The sequence below is a fragment of the Ptychodera flava genome, chromosome 3 (assembly GCF_041260155.1).
Source record: "Ptychodera flava strain L36383 chromosome 3, AS_Pfla_20210202, whole genome shotgun sequence".
Classification (NCBI taxonomy): Eukaryota; Metazoa; Hemichordata; class Enteropneusta; family Ptychoderidae; genus Ptychodera; species Ptychodera flava.
Window position 1 is genome coordinate 36,581,836 of NC_091930.1, and position 24,479 is coordinate 36,606,314.

At 40.6% G+C, this 24,479-nt stretch overlaps 3 protein-coding genes across 4 annotated transcripts in view; 1 reads left to right on the plus strand and 2 right to left on the minus strand.

Annotated features, from left to right (window-relative positions):
• Nucleotides 1-14,284: 14,284 nt before the first annotated feature.
• Nucleotides 14,285-24,479, plus strand: part of LOC139129925 (uncharacterized) — a 31,617-nt gene continuing 21,422 nt past the window's right edge. For both annotated transcript variants that reach the window (XM_070695613.1, XM_070695614.1), the window contains exon 1: nucleotides 14,285-14,421. The gene's annotated coding sequence lies outside the window, so the exon portion shown is untranslated. The remainder of the gene's footprint in view (nucleotides 14,422-24,479) is intronic.
• On the minus strand, nucleotides 20,927-21,445 carry LOC139129264 (tigger transposable element-derived protein 6-like). The gene has a single exon (XM_070694905.1). It carries the CDS (start codon nucleotides 21,443-21,445, stop codon nucleotides 20,927-20,929), a length of 519 nt encoding a protein of 172 aa, XP_070551006.1.
• Nucleotides 20,953-22,655, minus strand: LOC139129924 (tigger transposable element-derived protein 4-like). Its single transcript, XM_070695611.1, has 2 exons — nucleotides 22,093-22,655; nucleotides 20,953-21,736 (listed from the first exon to the last, which is right to left on the minus strand). The coding sequence occupies exons 1-2, from the start codon at nucleotides 22,400-22,402 to the stop codon at nucleotides 21,639-21,641; spliced, it is 408 nt and encodes a 135-aa protein (XP_070551712.1). The 5' UTR covers nucleotides 22,403-22,655; the 3' UTR covers nucleotides 20,953-21,638.

Sequence of the window (24,479 nt, forward strand, 5' to 3'; positions counted from 1 at the left end):
TCCAAAGACTTTCTAACTCCGAGGCGCGCTCTCTCTCTCTCTCTCTCTCTCTCTCTCTCTCTCTCTCTCTCTCTCTCTCTCTCTCTCTCTCTTCTCTCTCGTCTCTCTCTCTCTCTCTCTCTCTCTCTCTCTCTCTCTCTCTCTCTCTCTCTCTCTCTCTCTCCTGGATAGTTTAACTGTAGCTAAATGTTGCCTCTATATGAGTGTACATGACCATGTTCTGACTTGCATGTCCTGATCTGTATCTTCAACTAAAGAATGTTGGGAAGAATGCATGGCGACCAGTAGGAATATTGAATGGCTATCTGAAGGAACATGTCTGTTGGTGAACTAGATAATTATACTGCCAACAAGCTGATAAAAGTAGATTTTTCCAAAAAAAAAAAATATGACTCAAATTTGTACCAGTTACACCAGTGATATAATTGCTGTTTGTAAACATTCTCCGTTTTCACTTGCGTAATGAAATCAGTCAAAAGGTGCATTGTCGACACCGTCCAACGAGTGCTCGAAAACACCGTAAGTATATTTGCTTTTCGCCAAGGAATATGTTACTGTAGATGTTTACTTATTGTGTATTTATGCTGATACTTTCCACGCGTGACTGTTTTGAGTGTGGGCAGCATAAGAGATCCTTCACCGGGAGGAAAACGGCCCTTCCGAACGAGGAGTTCATGGCACTGTAGATGCTGAAGTTCCAGAAACTGTTCGATGCCACGAAGCACGAAGCCAGTCTTTCGATCCAGTCGGCCACATGTTGAGTTCGTTTACCGGACACAAAGTAAAACAGAATCAACCCTCCGTACGGTGTCCATGAAACCACGAAAGCCGTTGTCACTGCGACGAACATTCTCACAGCTTTCAAGTTTGCAGCGAATGCGGTGCCGTTTCGGGGTCGTCGCCATCTTCCTGGCGGCGGGGCACTTGCTGGTTCATTCGCTTGATGTTGTTTCTGACGATTACCAGAATTCGCAAGTAGAGTGTTACAATAACTCCAAATGGAATAGCCTTGCACGCGACGACGGTGAATATCACCAGGTTATGGCCACTGTAAAAAGGGATGCATGTATAAGTAGGGAAGCTGTACTGGTAAGAAGTTACAACCGATAACCAGCATGAGAAAGATCGAATACGAGGCCAGGAAAATCCACGCCGCAAGAGCCATCACCACGCGCGCTCTCTTCTCAGTCAACATGGTCGGATAGTGAAGAAGCCACTGTATGGCAATGAATCTGTCCACAGACATCAGGGTCAACGACATGGTCGATGCTGTCACAGCAGTGTGATAAACCGCGCCTAAAACGATACACCCGGGGAAAACGGTATCGATGAGAGGTTCCTGTGCCACGCAGCCGACAAGCGACGTCAAAAACAACAGCCCCCATCAGGAGATCGGCGGTGGCGAAGGAGATCGCGAAGCACCGACCCCGATCGGCAGAATCTTTGCTGAAAACAAAAATGTTCAAAATATTGAAGAGGATGATTAGCACTGCGATGACCAAAATTGGCATCGCCTGTGTAACGATAAGGGTAAAATCAATGTCCGGCTTGCCCACCGTTGTGTTCATGTTGCCGCACCTTGGATCGTATAGAAGTTACTCTGATGGTCGGTGATATTATTAAGGATAGACAAATAGTCAGGCAGATGTTATTGGCCATGACCAGTGTGACGAGTATGCGTGGTTTGCGTGGGCCCGTCAATTCATAGACGAAATCCTCGCGTACATATATATAATGTATTATCGAAACTCCGATAAACAACTTTGAAATTCGGTGCAGGGTTTTTGTGATAAGGGATGACATTTGAAACCGTCTTAGCAGCAATGAATACACTTTTCCCATAAGATTAGCCCGCCTTTTCTTACAGATATCACAGGAGGGACATACATACATGCATACACATACAATTAAAGTTTAATAGAGTGATAGCTGTACACATAGCCTAGAATCCTATTCGTCCGCTTGCCTCCGTACCTCCGACGAGTGCGTCGGAGGTACGGAGGCAAGCGGACGATAGGATTCTAGCCTACTATACACAAGGCAACTCTATAAACCTAAAAAATGCAACAGACCATTGGTGAAGCCATGACCAAGTCAAACACTCTCTGAATGCGTAATGCTCTGAGACTAGAACAATCACACGGTAGCATAAAGAACCCGGAATATGTATACCCCAGTTCATAGATGGAAATTCCGAATATGAAGATTACTTGTAGCAGAGACTTGTACCGCAGATTTCCCAGAACACATTTTAGCCCATGACGCATGATTATCTTACGCCTGTTGATGTTTTGTTCTTGTCTTTACAAACAAAGTGCTGGTGGAATCCTGACAGTGTTTTCTGATTCTGACCGATGTGTTTTGGGCGAAGATTAATCTGTGAATTAAGTTTATTTTACATACACCAGACGTTGAAGAAGTTCAAAACAGTGAGTTCATTCAGTTAATGATGAAAATTTTCATCTATATTATAAGTTTTTCATCAAATCTTCTTGACGTAGTCGTAGAGGTCACGTGGAACTCTATCGTGTCATTCTCCCATTTGCCAGGTGCGATGTCAAATTACAATCTTATGCAGGTGACTACTTCTGATTGGCGCTGATCGCGATTTCAGGTCTCTTTCTAAATATAGCTGCACGCGCGCGACATAGGACATTATTACACCTCACTCATTCAGCGTGCACTGCCATTGGTTAAACACGACTCACGTAACATGTAAAAGTATACACATATTGACTGGCCATGAGGGCAACAGCATACGTCTGTACCCCGAGGGACTGTGAGTCACCCCAAAAAACAGACTGTTTCCCGAGGCCGTAGGCCGAGGGAAACAGTCTGTTTTTGGGGATGACTCACAGGCCCGAGGGGTTAAAGACGTATGCTGTTGCCCTAATGGCCAGTCAATATGTGTTTTGTAACACACCTCATCATTAGCCATGCATAAGAACCTACTATACACAAAACTTGTCGCATGTAGGTCTATGATGTAATATGTTGGAGTGGTTCAGTAAGAAAAGTTTTTCCTAAAGAGACCGCAGTACTTCTGCAAAACGTTCAATTCACCTTTGATTATAGTTTTTGTCCGTATCGAGTCCTTGTTGGAAACCAAAGCATTCAATTCTTCTTCAGAAAGTAGGATAAACCAAGAAATTTCTGGATTATCGTTTCGATCGGCCGCAGACGACATCTTTGTTTACATTCCGGTCCGCGTTCGCGTCAAATATCGTTTTTGACGTCAGCGGGCATCATTTTTCAGAACTGATGCCTGGCAGGCAACAGTTCAAACGAATGATGCCTGATGACGTCGTTTACGTGGATCAGCACAAAAAGAATGCATCCCACGTGACTATCAATTGGCGAATTAGAATACAGACTGCGGATGAGGTGTGTTACAAAACGTGATGATGCCCTCTGCGAATGTGATGATGCCCTCTGCGAACTTGATGATGCCCTCTGCATTTGATATTACATGGATGACGTCATTTTACTTACTGCGCTTCCTTTCTGCGCAAAACAAATTGTCGTTCGCTTGTTGTACTTTGCAGTTGGCAACTTATGGCTGCGAAATGTCATGCAGAGCTGTCACCGGCACAGTTAGACGATATTTTGATGCAAGTAAACAGCAAACGAACGAAAATGGCAACAAGGAATGCAATTTCTGTGTTCAGCGACTATGCAAGCAACAAATTTGGATGCGCCACCGAGGAGATCGGCAAACTTTACCAGCAACCCGAACCCGACCCTAGACTCGGCACTGACAACATTTTACGCTGAGGTCCGGACTCAAAAGACGAACTGTACTCGACCAAGTCTTTGTGTTTTTTGTTTCTTTGCATGTTTGCTTGTTCGGTGTAATAAAAATAATAACACATGAGAGCTTGGGCAATATCACGATTTATTGCCTGCCCAAGGGATGGTGGTCATGATCGAAATACTGATGATGCCCCAGCCGTATTTCGATCATGACCACCATCCCTTGGGCAGGCAATAAATCGTGATATTGCCCTCGCTCTCATGTGTTATTATTTAACTATTGCATGCTTGAATTGGGATAAATTTTATTGTTGCAATTCGTAGCTGTGGTTGCAGCTAATAGCCTGAGTGTGACTTAATATGACTTTCAGTATCCATCCGTAACTCTAGCTGGTTTTATTTTCGTCGTTCTTGCGGAAAATGCCGACAAATATTTATTTCTATATATTAACGAAAGAAAATTGACGCTATTAAAGCGGCGCCTGTCGGCATAAAGCTGACAAGCTCTATGCTTAGAATGAACGGCTAACACTGTACACTGTAGACTGTAGTACCACCGAGTATTACGAAGAGCTATTCGGCGCATGCGGAATAGCACGGAACATTGGTACAAAACGAATTCCAATCAATGTCTTGTTTCTCTGTCAATATTGCTTTCTTACCTCTAGTGTCCACATATGAAAAGAATCGCATTATTTTTTCTTTTCACAACACCGTATTTTCCCACATTTCTTAAGGTCTCTTATCAGTATGCACAACCAAATTTGCAAACGTTTTAAATATCAGTTACTTTCGTCAAGTTTTCAAAAATACCAATGTGCAGCACTTATCATTGAATTTCCTCCGAACTTAACAATGAAATCCGCAATAATAGTCCTTAAGTTAATATTGTCAATTATTTTCTCTCAGTTTAAATAGCCACATGTTGCGATAAGACTTACTTTTAAAATTTCATTAGCGATATTAAAATTGCCCTGGAATGTTATAGTTGTATGTCTCTTCGAAGGCGTGTACTTTCAGATAACATGTATATTTTACATGATAGCCAGCGATATTAAATGTCAGCATTTTGACTGAGGCCCGACCATTCGAAATGACGAATGTCAACTTTTTTCAAAGACAACTTAACTTTTGTCATTTCCCCTTTTTTATCACAACTCTTTTCTGAGCTACATCGTGTGGAGGTTCATTTTAAAGCTCTCGGAGTAAGAAACATTTTCACCATCTCAGTTTTTTCGAAGATCGAAAATTTTAGTTTTCGCCCTAGAGATAACACAGAAATGGCAGAACTATTGAATTTCAAATATCGGTAAATGTAAGTCTCTCTCTCTCTCTCTCTCTCTCTCTCTCTCTCTCTCTCTCTCTCTTCTCTCCTCTCTCTCTCTCTCTCTCTCTCTCTCTCTCTCTCTCTCTCTCTCTCTCTCTCTCTCTCTCTCTCTCTCTCTCTCTCTCTCTCTCTCTCTCTCTCTCTCTCTCTCTCTCTCTCTCTCTCTCTCTCTCTCTCTCTCTCTCTCTCTCTCTCTCTCTTACCAAAATTTGCACGGAATTGTCCTGTCGTGTCACTGACATTTATATATACGTAGGCCTGGTAAATATGTGATTTCATGAGATTCTGCTTTCGAATGAAAGTTTGAAAGTTGGACGCATTTAGTTGATGACACAATTTCACGCTCTCTACACGAACTTCAAGCATACCCATCAGTCATCCTACGAATCTGGTAGCAGAACTATTCACTTCATTTGTGGGCATCTCATTTTAAGCCATGCAACTCTCCAGAGCACCCGGATGTCGTATGGCATCAGAGAGCGTTTTCATGCTCATGGTTAATCAGAAAGAGTTTCCCTCACGATGGAATCAGAAAGCAATGGTCTGGGATGAGGAAAAGATAATCACGCATTAGAAAATGTTGTCTGGTGTCATAAAGCGTTTTCGTGGCATCTGGAAACTATGGTATGTGAAAATGAAATTAACTCTTGCATCAAAAAGCGTAAGCTTGGCACTGTCAGAGAAGGATAATCATGGCACCAGAATAAATATAGGGTGTTAATTGTAGCTTGGACTATACACGCGATAATTGAAGCTTTTGGTTCCCTTGTCTCGGTTACCCAGACTGCACTTCGGGGCTCTCATCAGGCCAGCCTGATAAAGTAATATTTAAAGCCTAATCACTTCGCTCAATGATATTGCCTATTGTATGAAGGATTGGAAAGGATGCGAGCATCGTTGCGGCATATCATGAGCAAAGTAGCCTTTTAACACAATGTACAGGGGAGGGAGGGTGGGATAAAAAACAAAACAAAAACAAAAACAAAAACAAAAACAAAATTAAAACAAAAATAAAACAAACAAACCAAACTTTCCTTTCCGCTACCGTCATGACTTACAAATGGTTCCTTAACAGTGTACCTCCTAGCTCCCTGCGTTCTCTGCCCTGGCTGTGTGAGGAATGACACCTTGTGTTCCCTGGGGACTACTTTATACTTTGTTGTATTCATGAATATTTATGAGTTCACACCTGGCGGAATATTTTCGCTATGTGCTTAGGCTTTGAATAAAGTAATATTTAAAGCCTAATCACTTCGCTCAATGATATTGCCTATTGTATGAAGGATTGGATAGGATGCGAGCATCGTTGCTTCACACCAAACACAACGTATTCCTTTACTGAAACCTAGTCTACCATAAACTCTCAACCTCCCAATCCTTATTCTCCCAATCCTAATTCTCCCATTCCTCAATTCTCCCCATCCTCACATCGATATAAAATAAAGGACATTGAAAAATCATTTCACAAAAACTTCCCAGCCATTATACTATACCCTGACTTATATAACCTCCGGTATCAATCTGTCATAGATAGCGGATGCAATGAACTTGCCGAATTATTTGCATGACAAATTCTTCTGACGTGTCACAGGAGCTGGCGATGGGTAGTCGTAACAATCCCCTTTAAAGATGCCCTTGCACGGAGTTCCGTACTCCGATACTTTTACCCCTTCGGAGAGCCAAAGTTAAAATGGGATTACCTGACAGATTTTCAGTCAACAAATGCTAAGCTGCAAATGATTATGTACTTCTCCTGCAATGAACACATTTAGGTTTCTGAAGGTCAAGTCGTCATGGGAAACTTACTCCTTCCTGCCAAAACTGCTTCTATGTAGAAACACGCGTGTCTGATCCCCGTCTGGGGGCGCCCTCTGGCTTACCCAGGTAAAGGTTATCCGACGCTAAACACTGATCAACTGTATAATACATCTTTCAGTTTGGAATGCCAAACTGAGCAAAAAGCCCTTGTAAAATTTATAGAGGGCACCCCCAGACAGGATCCTGCAACTGGCAGGCGGCCGTAAGGCCAGGGCTTTTAGTATTCGCCCCCCTGTCTAAGGGAACCACTACTGAGAAACTACAATCTATTTTGCATTTACACTTTAATGATCTTCTGCAAACTTATACCACAACAAAATTCCCTCAGGAATTGACACAACAGATAAAGAACTCCAACTCTGTCGCTGAGATGTACTAACTGACTTCTCCAACTCATCGAACTTTTTTTTCTTTTTCTGTAACTCTGACAGTTGGAGCCGCATCTACAAGCACATACACAGAAAGGCAGTTTCACAATAGCACACCTCAAATGTCTACAAGTTTCCTCTCCGAAAACTGCAACGGTGGGCATCACATACATCACCTTACTATAAGCTTACGTTCAATCCCTCACAGGGAGAAATCCGTCACGATTTAGCCATGGCCGTGGCCGTGACCACAGTTACATCTTCCATACTCTCGCAGGAAGATAGGGTGGGCATCGCATGCAGCCACCTTACTGTACATTCCGTCCCTCACAAGGGACTACATCATTCCCTCGCAGGGAAGACAGGGTGGGAATCGCATGCAGCCACCTTACTGTACATTCCGTCCCTCACAAGGGACTACATCATTCCCTCGCGGGGAAGACAGGGTGGGCATCGCATGCAGCCACCTTACTCTACATTCCGTCCCTCACAGGGACTACATCATTCCCTCGCAGGGAAGACAGGGTGGGCATCGCATGCAGCCACCTTACTCTACATTCCGTCCCTCACAAGGGACTACATCATTCCCTCGCAGGGAAGACAGGGTGGGCATCGCATGCAGCCACCTTTCTCTACATTCCGTCCCTCACAAGGGACTACATCATTCCCTCGCAGGGAAGACAGGGTAGGCATCGCATGCAGCCACCTTACTCTACATTCCGTCCCTCACAAGGGACTTCATCATTCCCTCGCAGGGAAGACAGGGTGGGCATCGCATGCAGCCACCTTACTCTACATTCCGTCCCTCACAAGGGACTACATCATTCCCTCGCAGGGAAGACAGGGTGGGCATCGCATGCAGCCACCTTACTCTACATTCCGTCCCTCACAAGGGACTACATCATTCCCTCGCAGGGAAGACAGGGTGGGCATCGCATGCAGCCACCTTACTCTACATTCCGTCCCTCACAAGGGACTACATCATTCCTCGCAGGGAAGACAGGGTAGGCATCGCATGCAGCCACCTTACTCTACATTCCGTCCCTCACAGGGACTACATCATTCCTCGCAGGGAAGACAGGGTGGGCATCGCATGCAGCCACCTTACTACTACATTCCGTCCCTCACAAGGGACTACATCATTCCCACGCAGGGAAGACAGGGTGGGCATCGCATGCAGCCACCTTACTCTACATTCCGTCCCTCACAAGGGACTACATCATTCCCTCGCAGGGAAGACAGGGTGGGCATCGCATGCAGCCACCAAATATACATTCCACCCCTTACGGGGAAAAGAAAAATTGTGGGCGTTGTAAGAAACTGTGCAAGAAACTCTTAGACTTCATTTATTAACTCGTAATTATATGCATTTTCAATTCTCTCACATGAAAATAATGGGACAACTGTGCCCAACGTGGGTAAACTTGCAATAGTATAATTTGCCGTACAGCTAAAATGAGTAGCCCACTGCCACACACAAATTGTAATGATGAAGAGCTATGTCACTGTCATCATGGGTGTGCATCCATGCTGTCATATGGTCTTTGTAATATCTGACATAAAATCCATCCACAATACTCGGCTCAGTCTAAAAATACACGTACCTGAACGCTTTCTTTACCGGGGGTTGGACATCCCCACTAATGTTGGTGGACGCCATACCGGCAAACGCACGTGGCACAGTAAGGGGAGCTGAGTGCCCGGCACAGGTGGCCATGAACGTAGCAACTGCCAGAACTGGTCGTTGAGTCTGGTTTCTCCATGCGCTGAAATGCCTGGGCATGGCAGTCGCCGAGGTTGCACTGTTGGTATGAAGGGTGGAAGCTGAAACCATCCTGAGCTCGTTGTCGTCGGCGCCCTGGCTGTGTGAGGAATGACACCTTGTGTTCCCTGGGGACTACTTTATACTTTGTTGTATTCATGAATATTTATGAGTTCACACCTGGCGGAATATTTTCGCTATGTGCTTAGGCTTTGAATACTAGCGCCGAAGTGCATTCTTGGTAACTGAAATTATTGGTTCCCTTGAGCTTTTGAGATATATTTTAACACTTTTGTCTGAAAGATTGAATTTATGTTATTAATTCTCAAGGAAATTGTAAGGTTGTTGTATAAAATAGTATTTTGGGCCGAAAATAACCAAAAAAGTACTGTAATATACAGGTGAATATGCACATTGGCGAAATCCGTTGGCATTGAACCTCAATATCAAGAACACGTTTGATGTACTGTACACACAATATTTGTTTTCTTAAATGAATGGGCATCAATTTTTTCCGTCTGTCACAACTAATAGGAGAGTATACTGGGCCAGGGCAGCAGATGAAACGAAATCGCTCGACAGTTTAACTTTTCAGTGTGGTGTGAAAACTCCCCATCGACACTTTCGACAATTCCTAACGGAGCGTAAGCTTCAAGCCTCGGGCGTAGCCGAGGTCTTTGGCATCGATGGGACTCACTCAGAGCATTGGGTGGTCATAGATCGGGACGCAGACAGTGTCATTGGGATAGATACAACTATTCTCCATTGGCTGCGTTTTCTACACGATCGATTCTTGAGCTCCTATCCATGCGTACAGTTGCAATGTACACTTACTTCAGTCGACGTCTTCTGCAAGGAAATCAGGGACACGCAAAGAAGCTGTTCATGCAATTTGCAGTTCGTAAACGACTTCTTCATGTTGTCGGGTGGGAGGGCAAAGATTCCCCTTGGACACTGCCATGTAGACTTTTGTAAGTTGAATTATTTTTCTGAGTGGCAAAACGAAATTTTCAATATTTTGTGAAAAAAATGTTGAATCAAAAGTTACGTTTGAAAATGATTGTTTGGTTATTTTCATTTCTTCCATAAGGTGTTGAAATCGGGGATACTGAAACAACAAGTATTGATAATCGTCTTGAGTCTCTGAGACAGTGTACGTCTTATTTCGAGTTAATATCGAAGCGAGTAAACCAACAGCACTTCAGGGTTAAGATCTGAGTCAGGCAGATTTCCTTTAAAAATAATGCTCAATATTATGTCAGTTGTAAGAGATGTTTGCGTAGATTAGGCCAAAGTAATTAAAGTCTTTGTTTTGCGTCCACTCTAAATGGGAAAAGGTACGCGTCTAAGCGGCTGAAAAACACACACAAGGAAATTAACACAGTGTAATTTGATTGCAGCAAATAAAAAATTGTAACAAAATTTTAGTTCAGAAAAGCTAAGCGGTCATGTCCTAAAATTTCCTATTCAGATACACTGTGTGTGTTTTTCATGAAAACCTTAGAAACCTAAGCGGGTGGGGACGCAAAACAAAGAATTTAATTACTTTGGCCTTATCATGTTTTGAAAAATGCCGGTTGAGAAAACAGAGAAATAATTTCTTCTTGGACTACTATATTTGTTCATCCGATTCATATTTACAATGATCATAGTCATTTTTTCGGGTCATCCAGGTTTTAAAATCGTATTCTCTTTTTAAGGAAATTGACTATTTTATACTTCGCAGAAGTTGATATCAGATATGGGCAGAAAGTGACCTGTAGGCTAAATAAAAGTATCTTTCCGGTTACATGCCTAGGGATATCAGAGTCGCTAGGTTGGTGGAAATTTTTATTTATTTTATTTTATTTTAATTTGTATTTCATTTTTTTATTTTTCCCATTTTTTTTTGGCTGACTCAAAAAATAATGTAGAATTTAGAAAATTTACTCAAAACGTTTTGGAAATGGAAACAACTTTGTAAGGTTGACTTTTTTCTTAGGGTAGGTTGGGTTACTGGAAACGCGTATTTTTATTTGGCTTTACGTGAAAGAATTTGTTTGAGATGTGATAGTAATGAAATAGATGATGAGTTCAACTTTAAATATTATCACTTAAGAATTACAATTCTGGGACGGCAATTTGTGGCAATGAGGTAAACAATTTTTTTCTGCTTCCTCCAGCGTTTCACAAAAAGAACAATATGTGACAATGGTAAAGGAATTCAATTTTCAAACGCTATCCGTATTCTGAGACATAGTGATCAGCAGTATTCGCTGAACCCCAATCCCCAACCGACCCCGTCACTGATAGGCTTGGTTCAAGTCGGTGAATTTAAAAAAAAATAAAGTCATTTATAATAGCTTCTCTTGTGTCTCTCCTATTTCGTACAAACCTATTCGGAATTTGGTAGCCCAGGCCATGTTTTCCCAGCGATTGAATGCGTTACCAATGAGTCTGCGCAGTACGGTGAGTTTCTGCCGGATTCTGGTGAAACTCCCCTGTATAGCGTTCACCCGACTCATCGATCGCGTCCACCCTACTCACGCGCGCGTTTCACATGAAAGCAAAATACATATCATTGCGTTCACTCCACTCAAAACATTAACAAATCACAGACTTGAACCAAGTCTACGTCACTGACAACATTCATGTACAGAGAAATGATTTGTATTACAATTTATATGGGTGATTTATCAATGGTGATGTATTGTTAATAACATCTGTTATATCTCATCTTTGATGTACCATATACTCTCTGTCAGTGTGGGTTATGCAGTCACGATCGATCGATTTATTGATTGATTGATTGATTGACCTTGAAACTGCTCAACTAGTCTCTGTCAATAATAATGCCTCATCATTCCTTAATGTTACATGTGGAGTACCACAAGGATCTGTCCTTGGACCTACCCTATTCTTACTATTTATCAATGACATTGCCCGTTCCTCCACATACTTCAATTTTAGATGTTTGCTGACGATACCAATCTATTTCATACTTTCCCTGCTAACCAAGTTAATATAAATTTAAATACTGTCGACATTCACCTCAATACTGTAGTGGACTGGTGCAGGGCTAACAAACTTACTGTAAACTACCTCAAAACAAATTACATTGTCTTCAGAAATCATAACAAACATATTTTCTTGAATGGTACTCTACACATCAATAATACAGTTATCAATGAGGTTGAAGTGACATCATTTGTAGGTATTCACATGGACAGACATCTTAAATGGTCAAAGCACATTAAATGATTAATTCTACTATCAGAAAAAAGGTTGGCATCCTTTTCAAATTGAGACAGTTTTTACCACGCAATATCCTTATTCTTCTATACAAAACTTTCATCCTACCACACATCACTTATGGTCTTGAAGTTTGGGTTCAACATATTCCTCACATCTCAATAGTATCTTTCTTTCGCAAAAAATGGCAGTCAGAGCTATAACTTTCAGTGACTTCACAGCAAACTCAGCTACTCTTTTCAAACAACTTAATATTCTCGATATATACAAATTACATAAATTACATATCAGTACATTCATGTATGATCTTATAAATAATAACTTGCCACACAGTCTTACAACATACTGTCAGTTGCCTTCTCATTGCTACAGTACTCGTCATAAAATTAATGGTAACCTTTATGTCCCAAGTGTCAACACTTCCTTGGGTAAATTCTCGATATCATATACAGGCTGCATCTATTGGAATACATTACCTAAACAAATTAAAACAAAAACCACTAGAAGTTCGTTCAGACACTCCCTTTCAAGTCTCCTCATACACGGTTAGTGTTTTACATGACGAAGAGTTATATTCAACTTTACAAATATGTATATCATAGATATATAAATATATATATTTCACTATACATTTTGTTTTTTGGTTTGTTTTTTTTTTATTTTATTTTACATATTTTCTACTTATTCGTAATGAATTTTATGTAGTTGTTCTTATTTACTTAGTTAGTTACTTAGCACTTTCAAGTCTACTTTTACACGATTGTTTTTGTTTTTGTTTTTTTTAAGTGATGAAGAGTTATATTCAACTTTACATATATGTATATCATATTTAAATATATATATATTTTATATACGTTTTTTTTTCTCTCTTATCGTTTTCTTTTTTACGCATTTCTACTTACTCGTAATGTATCTATTTAGTTATATATTTCCTGAGAAAGGAGTTGAATGATATGTAAAAATGTTATAGTGTGTGATATTCTACTTTCCTGTCACTTATTTCATTTGAATACTATGTAAAGTATGATGGGCCGAAGGCCTTTATTACTGAATAAAGACCTTAGACCTTAGACAGTTATATATTTATTTATGTAGTTGTTCTTTTATTCACTTAGTTACTTTGTTACGATATACTTCAGTTTTCTTTTTTCTTCTTCGTTTCCTTGCTTTAACATCAAATGGCTTTGGGAACGGACTAGACTAGCATTTGCTATTTTCCGTTTCCATTTACCCTTTATCACAGCACAACTCAGATGTACATTCATCATTGAATTGTAATATTATTATGATTAAGGGTAATAAAGATTATTATTATTATTATTATTATTATTATTATTATATTATTATTAAAGGGTGAGCAGGGAGCACATCATTTGGTTGCTTTCGAGATCGTGGATGAGGAAAGTCTGACCACAATCGGACTTTTGGTGGAGAGGGTTATCTTTAGTTAGGAGTGGGGGTGAGTATTCCTTATGGAGAGGGCAGAAAATCTTGAGGAGAACTATTAAAAGGCGGGAGGGGCATTTGGAGGACATATTCAGACAGCAGTTATTTTGCCCTTCTAAATTTAACTTTTGTCCAGAACATGTTATGAAAGCATAAGCTTATTTACATTTAAAACGCCCATGGTTACAAGTTTTCAAATCTATTGTTTGGCCCGGATGCTTTTGGGACATCACAGTCCTACTACGTCCCATACGTGCCTCATATACTTCGAACCAGCTTGATAGGGCCTCTTGAGCAGCGCCACCAGAGAATTTTAGGCTCAAATAAAGTAATTTATTTGTAATTGTATGTATATAGGGTAAACCACATGAAATTCCTTTTATAGCTAATAATCAAATATTAGTAAAGCTTTACAATTATTTTGACTGAATAAAAAGATAATATTTAGCACTTAAAACGTACTACTTAATCGTAGATTATTTGTACCTGGGACGAGGCTACGTATTTACACTTTATCTGTGACCTCCAGGCAAACTCGACCTCCATATGAGGCTGTGCACTTTATGCGTTGTATGTGTGCGCGGCCGAGATCTGCTGGATGAATGAATTGTGAAGGTCCCCGGCCTACAATTAATGAGATGTCTGAATAAGAAGGGCGATCTCTGATCCCGAACGACCTTTAGTTTGCAGTCAAGCGCTAAAAGGCGTATCTTTTGGTAAGTAGAGATCGCGTTTTTCAATGCTTTATTTGTCGTCGACGCACAGGACTGCAGTTCACCGTCGAAGCCGGTGCCCCTCTGTTTTTTTAAGGGAGCGCCTTGCCTCGCCGCGTCAGTTTCTCAGTACAGTGTGTCGACGTGATTCACGGATTTCAGGGTTACACTTCATATTGCACGATGGTTTTTGTGAACCCGGCCATGTAGTCTGCAAATGTGGCCGCAAAAAATACGAATAATACCAAAAAAAAAAGCGAAAGCGAAGCATACCGCTTTACGCTTGCACAAACTGCTGGTGTACGCTCAAATGTCAAACGGGGGCCCCAACTTTATTTTTACTCCGTGCATATAGTATCACTATATAGTAGTAGCAGTAATTTTATCGTGTTTATTTAACCTCATTTCTGTATTTGTCGAACAAAAAGCAGGCAATTTTTTGTGATAGAATTAAATAGTTTTTTATAGTATCTTAGTATCTTTAACAAACTACAATTTCGTTTGTGTTTCTTAATGGCGTATTGTGAATGGAAGAATGTTTTCTTTACTTCCATGGGAGATTGGAAGCTTAAGCAATTTTATTAATTATTTTTTTAAAAATATAAATCATGATTTATGCGTCTAACAAAAGACTGCATGTTAAATAAATACAAGAAGGGCAAATCAATAAATTTGGGCATACGCTGCAAATTATGTGGGTAAGCTTACCTACTATTATTATGGACATAGAAATTTTGCAAATTGATGTCTTTGCTCTCAGAAAAAAACCCAGCAAGAAATGCAGACAGTAAAATATGTGGCTTGGTCTTTCTGATTCAACAACAGACATCGTGCTATTAAAATCACGGTTGTTGTTGCTCTTATTGCAGCTACTGGCTGAGGGAAGTTACAGTTTCGGAATGGTTGTGACAAGTTACACAATAAAAAATTTGAAATCACAGAGATCCTTTCTCTTTTGGACTGATAGGTAACAACTGGATATCAATTCTGAACCCCTTGAGCGCCTAAGTCTATTTTTTTCCCCAACATAAAATAAACCCCTGTCAATTTTTCTCAGATTTTTGCCAAAATTTTGAGAAAAAAACTAGCCTAATGAAATGTGATGTCCATTTGGTCCAAAATTATCGAAAAATTACAGAAAAATCCATAAAAATTGGAAAAATTTTGCACTAAAATTTTGGCGGGAGAAAATTACAGTGCTCAAAGGGTTAATTGTAAAGAGTAATTGAAGGATTGAAAACTTTGGATAATATATAACTTTGTGGTAAGATACACCTCATTTGGCATTTTACTTAAAACAGTCTTCAAAGTATGTGTTAGTTTTAGCTCCCTTTTAGAGTATTAGTATTCTGGTATTCCCAAACAAGGGCCTGTGCACCCTTTGGGAAGGAGACCATTTGCCCTCCTAACATAGGGCAAATGGTCTCCTGCCTCAAGAGTACATTGTCCCTTGTTTAGGCTACACTGTTTTTATATGCCTCAAAGTCTCACATAGTTTTCATTCCAGATTTAGACGCCATGGAAAAAAGAAAATCAGTGAAAACACCTAACAGTTGTCAGCATTGAACAGCAGCGCATTGATATATTTGAATTGACTGTTATGTCATTTATTGATATTTTTATGTATAATTTTCCTTTTAAAAAACATGTAATTTGATCATTTTTAAATTCCAAAGTTGTCAAGTTGAAAATAGTTCCAGGTCACAGTGTTTTCCCCGGGATTTTTTACAAGAAGGCAAAGATGTGGTGCGAAGGGGGTCCCCCTCCTGCTGTTGGAGCTTTGAAAACTAGAGATAAAATGATGTTATTTAGTGGCACTTGGGGAGTATTTTTTTCAGATCTTTTTGTATAGAAAACTCAAAGGAAAAGAAATCTTTGACAGTATTCCAAAACTTTATTCCTGTTCACTGATTTCAATGAAGATTACACTTTTTGAAAATGAAAAAATAACGACAGGAATAAGTCACCGATGTCCAAATATGTATCATCATAACACCAGGGATTACCCTGGCTCAAGAACTGCATGAGATAAAATCCCACAGGAAAAAAAACAGTGGGAGAATTTCAAAGTCTGTGGGAACCTAACTTTCCCTGATTTTCTGCATATTGGTTAATTTGCATAACGATACACTCAGTGTGACAGTTTTCAAATGACTTCAGTTTTCGGACATTTAATGGCATGCTGTTCGTTATACTCACTTCGCTCTGTATTGATAGTGTTTTACAAGTCATGCTATCGCATATTGAGACAGGTGACGCTGCCGCCCCGTTTTGGATAGTTTTTTTTTTCGGTACAAGCTATTTCGGGTGCTCCAAACTTGGCGAAGTTAGCCACACCGTACGATACAAGGTGTCGAACGCAGCACACAGAGACAGCCCGTGTCCGATATCTCTAATCGCTATACACGTCGAAATATAGTTGCGTCGTCCATGGATAAAATGTAACTAATTATCATGAAATATTTCACATCGAAATTGAAAATCGGGGTTCGAAGTTTCAAAATATCAGTATTTAGCCCCTATAATCATATTCCAAATACGACGTCCGATTACTGCGATAGCAGTCCAATTACCGTAAAATTCCCAATTGAGGCCGCACCTCTAATTGAAGCCGCACCCTGACTTTGAAACATTGTCTTGGCTCATTGTTTGCCCATTTTGGGTTTTTGAATTGTACCATAATAGAAGCCGCACCCCTTCTCTGAGCCCATCATGAAACAATGAATGCTGAAATTCACACCAGCTGGCTTGCGTCGTGTCATTGACTTGTGCTAATGATTGACAGGTGTCTTTCTTACAGAAAAAATACCCAATAAAAAGTTCCTTTTTAACACTACTACCATTGTGCATTTTGTCATTGATAGTAACAAAAGTACAAACAATGCCCCATGTATTGGCACGTTTGTGTGTACTGTATGTTTGAACACGGCCGAAGTTTTTGTCAGTGTGGTAAACTCCGCCATAGTCAATTACCTTATGCAACAATTTTGAAGCAACGGTGTTTGTGTACAAGTTAAAATAGTTGAGAGATTGAGATACCATGTTTCAAATACGTAGTTTTCATTCAATACCCACGTACCCTTACCGATGCCTGACGTACAACAACACCACCTGCATCATATTGACATAATGAACTGCTTATACTGTACTCTGGCTGCTGAATGACCATGGTGGGTGCATATAAGCTTGTACACGTTCCGTTTTTGATCATGTGAAAATAAAATTTGACCACAAAACAGTTCACAAAAACATGCCAGTAAAGTTACCAACGGTCATTCACTTGCCTTTATTGCACTATCCGAGTATGAGCCACCGGTTCGGCAACACAAGACTGCTGTAAATCAAGGGAACCCATCTGCCATGGACGCTTAATTATGCTAATTTTATGCACGATTTTTTCAACACCATTTGATCTTCTATCGCTTTCAAAATCGACTTACACGTCCAAAGAAATTGATTGTACAATCTCTGAATACAGAAGTGACATTTTTATGAAATTTCAGCGTCCAAAAACCCCTAAACTTGAAACAAAGACATCATGCATGCTGCCCAGGTCAACATGGCCGACCTTAGTGAGACTATTCTATTTAGGGGACGGGGGTCAGCAGGGTCAGAGAATCAAGAAAGTACTGGAAAAACGTGTCATTTTCCTTACGATGCTGTCAAGGGAACTCCAGTTTCCCATTGTTTTAACATCTTTTAACAGTTTCCTTATTATCTAAAAGGAATTTTACCAAGTTTAACGACCAAATACCGGTACACTCTCCTAACGTTTCTCTTTTGGAGTTACACTAGGGTGGGGGCTTTTTATGCGGGTAATTTATTCACGCAAAATTCATTGGTACTAATTTGCATAACAATGCAGATTGCCCCTGCAATGCTTGGTGAGCATTGAGAAAAATATCGAAACACAGGAAATGTACATAATTGAAGCCGCACCGGGACTTCAGTGCCTGATCCCAGGGGTCCCTCAAAAATGTTTCTAATACAAGCCGCGGCTTCAATTGGGAATTTTACGGTACATGCACTCAACATGGTAAAAAATTTGGCAACTTTGACCCCCTAATGCCACTTCTGTCGGTGTAACAGTTTTAGGATAAACACTGCACAATAAAGTTTCGAAAGGTATGATAGTAAGATTCGTAGTGCTTGTCATTTATGGCTTTGGGCGAAATTCACTACCCTGTCCGAAAACTGTCACACTGAGTGTAGTTGTAATCGGAGGCGATCGAATCCATACTTCTAGTGCGGGAGTAACGGAAGAACAGTTGTCCAGAATAGTGCATTTTCGTTTTTTCTTCGCACTACCACTCGTACTGGACACAAATTCCTTCGAAAGTGCGATTTTGAGGGATGACAACAAGCTGTACATCAGCAATGAACACTTGCTGTATCGACTCCAATGATTTGTCAATGAACGCAAAACTTCCTGTTGGCAACCAATCACAAATGCTCTTTGAAATGGGTAACTCTGCAACAGGTTCTTGGTATAGCGCTCTCTACGGCCATACAATTAGTGGTTCTGTACTGAAAACATTACCGATGAATTTAGATCGCATAAATGTATCACGTATGCGCCATTTGCATCGTCGGCGCGACTTTTTTGCCCAATTGTTTTTTCTGAATGCAATTTTTCTGATTTTGAGTGCAAATATCACGTTATCGCGCCCCCAAGTGATCCCTGTAACACTCACGTGTTCTAAGCCTGATACATGTCAGGGCCAAGCCTAAAAACATCATTTTAGCTTTGAGAGGGAATATACAAGCAAAATTCAAACCTCCCAGAAAAACTTCAGTATACTCTGCTGTCCTGGGTTACCCTCGTGCTCCTTGGCATGTTTACTCAACTAAGCAGCCTACAGGCTGTAGTTGTCTACTACAGCCTGCGTCATGCAAATATGGCTGCCATCGATGAGTTCACACCGGCTTATGATCTCGGATGACATCACAAACTTGCGAGATTTGTAAGATCGATGAGAATCACATTTGCATTCTGCATGATCAACTCATATTATGCAAATACACACAGGCTGGTGTGAACGTGAACGACAATGCCATACCCATCGGAAGATGGTCCCTGGCATATCACATGATGAAAGCGCCAAGCTTGGCACTTTTTCCCATGATTCAAAATACATTGCCCTAAACTGCAACTTCCGTTACTATTTTTGTCTGTTTTCGTAAAAATTTGTGTGAGTTATAAATTGTGAAAATGGCTGTTCCAGAAGAGGGGACCCCCCAAAGCTAGCACATGTGTAAAAATCAGCCTTGGTGAACTTCCCCTTTAATGCAATTATTTTGAGTCCTCTGACGAGATTCCATGTTATTTGATTGATACTTTAGAGTCAAATCTTTACTCATATTTATATCTGAAATGGTACTTTCTGAGCTGAAAATAACTTGGCCTTGACAAAAATAGTGCTGCCAGAGACCAGTTTGTGCAGTTTGAACTTACATGTCAAACATTTTCTAGTTGGAAAAATCTTGGCCTTCTTCAATTGATATTCAGTCTTGGGAGATGACCTCATCGCCTCACATCTTTCCGCAATAGGTTGTTGTCGACTAATATACAAGATCCCACCATGTTAAAGTCAACTGGATTTGTACAGCTTGAAGGGACAAAGTCAGCCATTTTTCATGAATTTTGTTTGATACGAGATACTACTTATATTGTTTGACATGTTGAAAGATACCGAATGAATGGGTGACCATGCATATATATTCAACCCCGGTTTTAGACACGATACATGAAACCACCACAAAAATGAATTAATGGACATGACCATTAATTCATTTTCACAATGGTTTAATTTGTCTAAAACCGGGGCACACTTTTTAATCTGATTTTCTCACTGTGTATTGGCCATCCATATCATTCAGAATCACATTAAAACTCAGCTGAAATTGCGCATGTTTATGTGTAGAGTAATTTGCTCAACGCGACGATCATAGAGAGCGGGGCAATGAACTAACAAGTCTTTATGCTCTGCAAAGCAATATAAGTTGGGAGGAGTCGTAAATTTGATGATCGAGGTCATTAACCTTTGTTGGTCTGTTTGATCTTGTGACACTTCCAGTAGTATTTTGACCAGAAATCCTTAATAATTGGTGATATAAATGGGTAAGTGTCTATGACACCGATCGGTATCGTAGTAAACCACCAAAAAAGCCTATGGGTTGGCTTGCGGTGGTACTGTGGCGATAACCCTTGACCCGAGCGCATTCGATAGCCGCCACAACTCTGTCGCTGGCCTGTCCCAATCGCAAGAACTGTTGCTTGTTGCTAGATTACAATCGATGTCAATCAAATCCTGCAGTGAACAACCAAACAGTTCCTGTGCCGCAGATTCCAGTTCACAATCACCATCCCCATCACAAGTGACTTCCTCAGCTGCCATCTCACAGGTTGAAAACCCAGCCTTTCCGAAGCACTTCATCACTGTGGTGTCCTTCACATCTTGCCATGATCAATGAACCCAGTAGATTGCTTCTAACACATTGGTTTTCTTCACTGCATCAGGACCTGTCTGGACTTGTCTTCGTCCATCAAAGCAATGATGTGTTGTAGCTGCCTCTTCCGGTACTTTAGCTTAAGTGCCTGGATGATGCCCTGGTCCATAGGTTGTAGCTTAGATGTGGTGTTTGGAGGAAAGAAGATGAGTTTCACGTTGCGAGGGTTGATGTGTGGATGACACGTCGCATTATCCAGGAACAACAGTGCTTTCCGCTTCTGCCGACCAAGCTTTCTGTCAAAAGACAGGAGCCAGTTCTCAAACACATCTGATGTCATCGAAGCTTTCTTGTTGGCATAGTAGTCCACTGGTAATGTTTTTGGATTGATGTTTTTAAAGCAGCGTGGGTTTTGTGACTTGCCAATGATGAGGGGCTTCTCCTTCTCACCAGCCATATTGGCACACAGCATCAGAGTCAAGCGTTCCTTTGATTTCTTGCCACCGCTGCAGTCTTCGCCCTTGACATGTAGAGACTTGTCTGTAGTGCATCGGAAGAATAAACCAGTTTCGTCCATGTTGTAGATGTCCCGTGGGGAGTAGCCTTGACAAAGGCTTGGTAAACGCTGTGTCCATTCTCTGACAACATCATCACAAACGTCACCACTCTCCCATTCATCTTCCCAAACACAATATTATGACGCTTGCGAAAAGACTCTAACCAACCATTGGAAGCCTTAAACTCGGTGTTTTGTAGATCACTGGCAAACTTCAGAGCTTTCTCCTGAAGCTGGGACCACTTACTGGAAGGCGGCGTGCTGTGACATCTTTGAACCATTCCCAACACAGCTCATTAATGTCTTCATTGCCTGATAAGAAAAATGAAACAAAATCAAAGTCAGTGATTTGTTACACCACAAAACTGTGTTGATGTCCTATTTCAGAAAAGCTTGATAAGATTTTGCTTTGTGTACAATAAAAACACCATCCTCATATAAAACGGTATGCAGAATAAAAAAACAGGAGGAGACACCACACTAAGTTTGGATTTTCTGGGAGGAAAAACATTTGAAAGTTGAAACACACATAGGCTACAGACCTCCCTTGAAGTTATCTTCGAAATAAAGTTAAGCCTTAGGGAGGAAGTAAAAACTCACAACTCTGAACTCTGAATAAGCAGCTTGGGCAAAGCATTCACAATGAATGTGTATACAAATTAACGTACCTGTTTTCCTTATTTTCCTCTTTCTTTCACTTGGAACATTGCTCTCATATTCTTCCATCACTTCTGCCTTCCTCTTCACGATACCATTGATCTGCGTCTTTCCGACACCCATGATCTCGGCGATTGCTCTGGAACCTTTCCCCTTCTCATGAAGTTGGATGACTTTCACCCTGTCATCCAACGTCAATGCCTTGCGTGATGAAGTCTTGTTAGAAGCCATGCTGCACGTAATTTTCGTTGCGATGTTAGCTCGACGGTAGCTAGAATCGATCTGGTGGTGTTTGGATATTCGACCCATCATATATAGCATTGGAAATTGTCACAAATGTCAATCACATCCAAAAAACTTTTGACAGTCGCCGATTGACTTCTGTGACTCGGGGCCGACAAAGCTTACCGCTGAGCGTCACTGCAACGTGTGAAACTCCGTATGATTGAACACAGTTGCCGGTGTTGTTGGCACCCGGCTCCAGCGTTCATTGTTTCGCTGACAAAGAAAGAGGCAACGTGGTAGTCGCTTCTTGTGCTTTCGAAAAGTACGTTTGATCTTTCCAAAACATGACTGAAAAAAATACTTTTACTTAAATATCCTACGCTGTACACTAGCATGGCATCTCAAACGGCACTCACGTCCGTCCGCCATGTTTGATGTTTACTGGGTGGACTTGATTGGGACGCCCCGGTTCATGTGACCGGAGTATGACCGGTTCTTGCCGTCACGTGGTCGGGGTCGTCCGGTGGATTCTCCAATCAAGTGGCCGCCATATTGTATTCGTCGTCTGCCCCGACCAAAATCGATCGGCTATTCGGGGATCCCCGAATAGATGCGCGCGCAGAATCCCCGACCCAATCAAGTCGAACTTCTTGGCCTGGGTGCACCGGTCTACACCGGTCGTCCCAATCAAGTCCACCCAATGTTTGAAGAGAAATGTTTTTGAAGAGGGCGCTGTATCCTGTTTCGACCAATGGTGAGCGTGATCGCCAACAACATTTCGATAAACAACAATGGCTGCCGTGGATAAGCCGCTCGCCTGTGTATATGGTGAGATCGGGCCGAGTGTCGAGCGGAAATAGTGTTTTAATTTTGCTTCGTAAGGTTAAGAAAATGCTAATTTCATGTTCGATGCTTCAAGCGGGTAGCACATTAAAACATAACTAAAAACCTGTCAACACAGTCCCTTGAGGGACCGAGGTGTCAATCAGAGTTTCGGCGTTGTCCATCAAAGCATAGTCGCGGTAACTCCTTGATCGAAGAATGATTAAACTTGAGTGATTTATATTGGCATTTCTTACAAAAGCTGGTGAAAACTATTGTGTCGGTAAACTTTTTAGTCAGTGGGGGCATTGATGGGGACTGTCGTTTAGTACTGTTGGCGGCGGTTTCCCCACACCTCTTTTGTTATTTCGTTTTTTCGGTATTTAGCACCTATTGTATTGAGTATTGTCAGAGCACCGCACCACCACACACGACATGCATACAATACAATGTAAATTTCTTGCAACGACTCAAAATTTCCGTACGACTTTCACGCATTTACATGGCATTTTGGTGGCCGGCAAAGATATTTCTGGCCGTAATACACAATGTCAACTGACCAAAAACACACAAAAGGGTGGCCGCTGGCCGCGTTAGAGAGGTGGCCGCTCTATGCAGGTACAATTACATTGTAAATACGTCGGGACTGCAATGGAGCGGCCGTTATAGACAGGTGGCCGCTCTGTCCAGGTGGCCGCTAAGGCAGGTTTGACTATATATATATATATATATATATATATATATATATATATATATATATATATATATATATATATATATATATATATATATATATATATATATATATATATATATATACACACATATATATATATATATATATATATATATATATATATATATATATATATATATATATATATATATATATATATATATCCACTCACAGTAGGATTTTAGTAATGGAGATAACAAGTGGTTATAGGACAAGTAATATATATATATATATATATATATATATATATATATATATATATATATATATATATATATATATATATATATATATATTGATAGTTTTAAACTTTAGCATATATTGTTAAAGTTTTAAATAAATAAACATTTTACCAATGTTTGAAATTCAAAATGGCCACCATCCCTTCGTGAAGTCTATTGGGAAAAACAAAATTTTCGATTTTTAAAATGCTAAAATGCTGACAGTCAGCCCCTAGGAAATTAAAAAGTTGTAAAAGTTGAGAGTCCAAATACCTGTCCCTAATGTACATTCTAATCAGTGGTTTCCGTTACAAAAAATCTCAGTGGCACAAAGTGTGGGAAAATATTCTGAAGGGGTCAAAATCCTGACACAGAATTCTTCGGTTGTTTCTAA

Bases quoted from the DNA above. Each gene is read 5' to 3' on its own strand.
- LOC139129924 (XM_070695611.1), bottom strand. From the start codon at position 22,402: ATGCTATATATGATGGGTCGAATATCCAAACACCACCAGATCGATTCT. The intron at 21,737-22,092 runs GTACGTTAATTT...TTTTCTTATCAG, and splicing joins GAGGAAAATAAGGAAAACAG to GCAATGAAGACATTAATGAG.
- LOC139129264 (XM_070694905.1), bottom strand. From the start codon at position 21,445: ATGGACGAAACTGGTTTATTCTTCCGATGCACTACAGACAAGTCTCTA.